Source organism: Eimeria acervulina, genomic scaffold (genome assembly GCF_000499425.1).
Source record: "Eimeria acervulina Houghton genomic scaffold, Eah_scaff1407, whole genome shotgun sequence".
NCBI lineage: Eukaryota > Apicomplexa > Conoidasida > Eucoccidiorida > Eimeriidae > Eimeria > Eimeria acervulina.
In genome coordinates, this window is record NW_013549217.1 from 3,108 (window position 1) to 7,328 (window position 4,221).

At 50.7% G+C, this 4,221-nt stretch overlaps 1 protein-coding gene across 1 annotated transcript; it reads right to left on the reverse strand.

Annotated features, from left to right (window-relative positions):
• Positions 1–2,768: 2,768 nt before the first annotated feature.
• Positions 2,769–4,087, reverse strand: EAH_00059450 (hypothetical protein, conserved; the record flags this gene model as incomplete). The annotated part of the gene is made up of 2 exons (XM_013393568.1): positions 2,769–3,985; positions 4,084–4,087. The coding sequence occupies 2 exons, from the start codon at positions 4,085–4,087 to the stop codon at positions 2,769–2,771; spliced, it is 1,221 nt and encodes a 406-aa protein (XP_013249022.1).
• Between the last annotated feature and the right edge of the window lie 134 nt (positions 4,088–4,221).

A 4,221-nucleotide genomic window follows, 5' to 3' on the forward strand; every position in this document is an offset into this window, starting at 1 on the left:
ACCCTAAACCCTAGTAAACCCTCATAAACCCTAATGACACCAAAACGATGAACCCTCTGGTAAGGCCGGAGCTCCGAGGTTGTTGAGGTTTCTTCATGCGAATAAACAGGGTTTAGGGTTTAGGGTTTAGGGTTTTAGGGTTTGGTGGGTGTGCAGCACTTTGTTCTTATGAAGACCCTGTAAAGACACTGAAGGCTTTAGGAGATGTCTTGCTGCCGGTACTCTCTTCTCTCTTTTGCTGCATCAAGACAAACAGAATTAACTCTACTTGCAATAAACCAATTACAGAGTGCATGCATGCAACCCTACAGAATAACTGCATGCATGCGTATCAAACTTGATTAATATGCATGCATGCATGCATATTAATCGTGCGTTGCATGCATGCATGTTAATCTTGTGCTGTATTCATGCATGCACATCAATCTTGTGTTGCATGCATGCAGGGTGGAGCTTTGCTGCTGCTAGAGCACGGTATGTCTTCTTTTTCTCTTTTAAATTTTATTTTAAATTGGGGCTGCAATCATCACGTCCGGCAATTTGGCTGCTTCGCCAATCGCGACATTCTGCACATCGTGCAGCAGGTACACCCCACGATTTTCAGGTGTATAGGCACCTCACTGACACGGTCTAACTCACTCAGGTGTATAGGCACCTCCCTGCCATTGTCTTCGCACTTTCAGGTGTATACGCAGCTTACTACTAGCACACGTTTCTCGTTTCCCGTGTATAGGCAGCTTAGTTACACTGGCGTCTAAATTTAGGTGTATAGGCAGCTCCTTCAAAGCAGCGTGTCAACGCAGATACTGCAGAGGCAGCAGTCGGATAGTGCTGCATTTATCTGTCTCCCTTGTGGGCCTCTTGCTGCTGCTGCTGTTATGCTGCTGCTGCTGCTGCTGCTGCTGCTGCTGCTGCATGCAGGCGGGATTCGAAGTGGTCTCTCTGAAGCGAAGGAACTTCGGTGAGTAGGGTTTGTTGTCCTAGGGTTTAGGGTTTAGGGTTTAGGGTTTGGATCACCGGGTATTATAAGTTTTAGGGTTTGGGCTTTGAATCCTAGGGTTTAGGGTTTGCATCTTAGGGTTTAAGGGTTGAGTATTTCAGTTTTAGGGTTTAGAGGGTTTAGGGTTTGTGGTTTGAATTGAAGGGTTTAGGGTTTAAGGCTACGGGCGCTGCAAGCATCTTGCTGCCGTTCCTGCTGCTACTGCTACTGCTGCTGCTGCTGCTGCTGATTAGGGACAACTTATATGATAGTAGCGAAGAAGAAAGACAGCGAAAGACAGCGAGGAAAAAGCAAATGAAGCGAAAGACATTTAGCTGAGTGTGTTCATTTGGTGGGGTTGTTGTGGTCTCCTCGACGGTGTTGCGGTGTACGTACACCGCAGCACAGCAACAAAAAGACAAGAAAAAGCAGATAAACAAATCACAAATATCTTAACCAGACGACGGCAATCTGCTGCATGCATGAACGTTCGCTCTGCCTCGCAAAGGCAGCAGCAGCAGCAGCAGCTGCTGCTGCTGCTGCTGCTGCCTTTGCGGAAAGGCTTGCTGCAGCAAAAAGGCTCAGCAAGACCTCGCAGCACGGCTACCCCGGTGCTGCAGCTTGTAAGCTCCTGCTGCAGCAGCTGCTGCTGCGTCTGCTGCTGCTGCTGCGTCTGCTGCTGCTGCTGCATCTCATCACATGCAGAAAGGAGGGAGGAGGAGACAGGCTGCAAAGGGTTTAGGTGTCTCCTCTGCGGCGACTTTGTTTGTCTCTTCTGTTAAACCCTCTTTCTTTTTTTTATTGACGCCTCTGGTCTTGCACTAACAAACACAAACAACAAAACCCTAAACCCTAAACCCTCGAGTTGAGAGAGCCTGCGGAGCCGCAAACCTTTGGTCTGCTGCGCCTGCAAGACACCACCAGATATGCTTTAGGGTTTAGGGTTTAGGGTTTAGGGTTTAGGGTTTATATAATTAACCCTAGCCCTCTTTGAATAAGCATATGACGCCTCTGCCGATTCTCCTGCGACGGCGAAGCCGCAAATGCTGCTGCTGTTTTTGCTGCTGCTGTCTTCGCTGCTGCAATTTCTTTTGCTGCTGCTGTCTTTGCTGCAGCTGTCTTTGCTGCAGCTGTCTTTGCTGCTGCTGTCTTTGCTGCTGTTGTCTTTGCTGCTGCTGTCTTTGCTGCAGCTGTTGTTCTTGCTGCCGCTGTCTTTACTGCAGCTATTTTTGCTGCAGCTGTTGTTTGTGCTGCTGCTGCTTCTGCTGCAGCTGTTTCTGCTATTGTTTTGTGCTGCAGCTGTCTTTGGTGCCGCTGCAGCTGCTGCTGAAGCGGCTTCACCGCTGCAGCCCCAGCGCACGCAAGCATGCACTGCTGTATGTATGCATGCACTTCTGCATGCACGCACGCGTTGCTGCATGCACTCCCGCATGCACACATCTGTTGCTGCGTGCACTCGTGCATGGATGCATGCGCTGCTGCATGCACGCATCTGTTGCTGCATGCGCTGCTGCATGCACGCATCTGTTGCTGCATGCACTGCTGCATGCACGCATCTGTTGCTGCGTGCACTCCTGCATGCATGCATGCGTTGCACGCATCTGTTGCTGCGTGCACTGCTGCATGCATGCATGCGTTGCACGCATCTGTTGCTGCATGCACTGCTGCATGCATGCATGCGTTGCACGCATCTGTTGCTGCATGCACTCCTGCATGCATGCATGCGTTGCACGCATCTGTTGCTGCATGCACTGCTGCATGCACGCATCTGTTGCTGCATGCGCGTCAATTAATCGAAGTCGAATTCAACCATATTAATGTTTTCATCATCTTCTTCGTGCACATCTTCTGCTGTTTCTGCTTCTCCTGTTGGAGTGTGGGGTTTTTGTTGGTGTGGGGATCCGATCCCAGGAGTGTTGGGATCGTCGTTAGTCTCCTCATCTCCTGTTGCTACGAAAGGTACTTCTTCATTGTGGCTTTGTTGCGCAGCTCTAAAGAGACTATCTGTTGCTTGCTGCAGCAGATGACGCGGCAGCCCCAACTGCGCAGCAGTTTGCTGCAGTGTAGCTGTTCTGCTGCTGAGTGCTGCTAATTCTGCTGCTGCTGCTGCTGTTGCTGCTTCATCCTCTGTCCCTTCCAGCTTCAAATTTGCTGCTAACTGAGCTATACCCTCTCCTTCTTCTTGCAGTTTGCTGCTCAGCAGCAGCAGCATCGATTGCTGCTGCTCTTCTTGAACCTTAACAACCTGCTGCTGCAGCGATTCCCCCCACGCAGCAGCAGCTTCACCTGTCTCCTGCTGCTGCAGCAGCAGTTCTCCTGCTTGCTGCAGTCTCTCATATATACTGAGCCAAGTATCAAGAGACACAAAGTCAGCAACAGCTGTCTCCTTCGTGCTGCAGCTGCAGTCTCCTTTGCTGCTATCAAACTCAGCTAGCTGCTTCCAGAGCTGCCTCCGCACATTCCTTGCATATAACAAGGAGACACCAAAGGCAGGGTCAAGGGGCCCCCCCTGCTGCTGCTGCTCCTGCTGCTGCTGCTGCTGCTCCTGCTGCTGCTGTTGCTGGGGTTGCTGCAGCAGCAACGCTTGAATTGTCTCCTGGTCTGCTGCAGCAATCTTCTCAATCAAGCAGGTTTTGCTCATGTGGGGTGGCAGCAAGACGCGGCCGTCTGCTGTTAGCTGCAAGCCTGTGGTGCTGCTGCGCTGCTGTATACCTTGAAGACAATCTGCTTCTTGCTGCTGCTCGGGTATAGAGACACCTAAAGTTTGAAGCTGCTCGCGAGTGAAGGGCAGCTCTGCTGCTGCTGCTGCATGCGCACGCAGCAGCAGCAGCTCCATCAGATCCGCATACCCCTGCTGCTGCCCTGTCGTTAATGTAGGTAAGCTGCTGCTTGTGTCTTCATCTGCTGCAGCACTATGCTTCGGCTGAATTAAGAAGACAAGATCTAAGAAGTCGCTCTTCCCAGAAGCAGCAGCAGCATGAGCTACTGCCCCCTCCAGCACTCGTGCTGCAGCAACAAACCAATCAACATATAAACCCTAAACCCTAAACCCTAAACCCTAAACGTTAAAACCGAAACCCTAAACCCTTAACGCTAAACCCTACTCATGACAATGCAGCAACAAACCAGCAACAAAACATACACACGCAAATACCAGCACTCAGGTCTTCCTGATCGGAGGTTTAGGGTTTAGGGTTTAGGGTTTAGGGTTTAGGGTTTAGGGTTTAGGGTTTAGGGTTTAG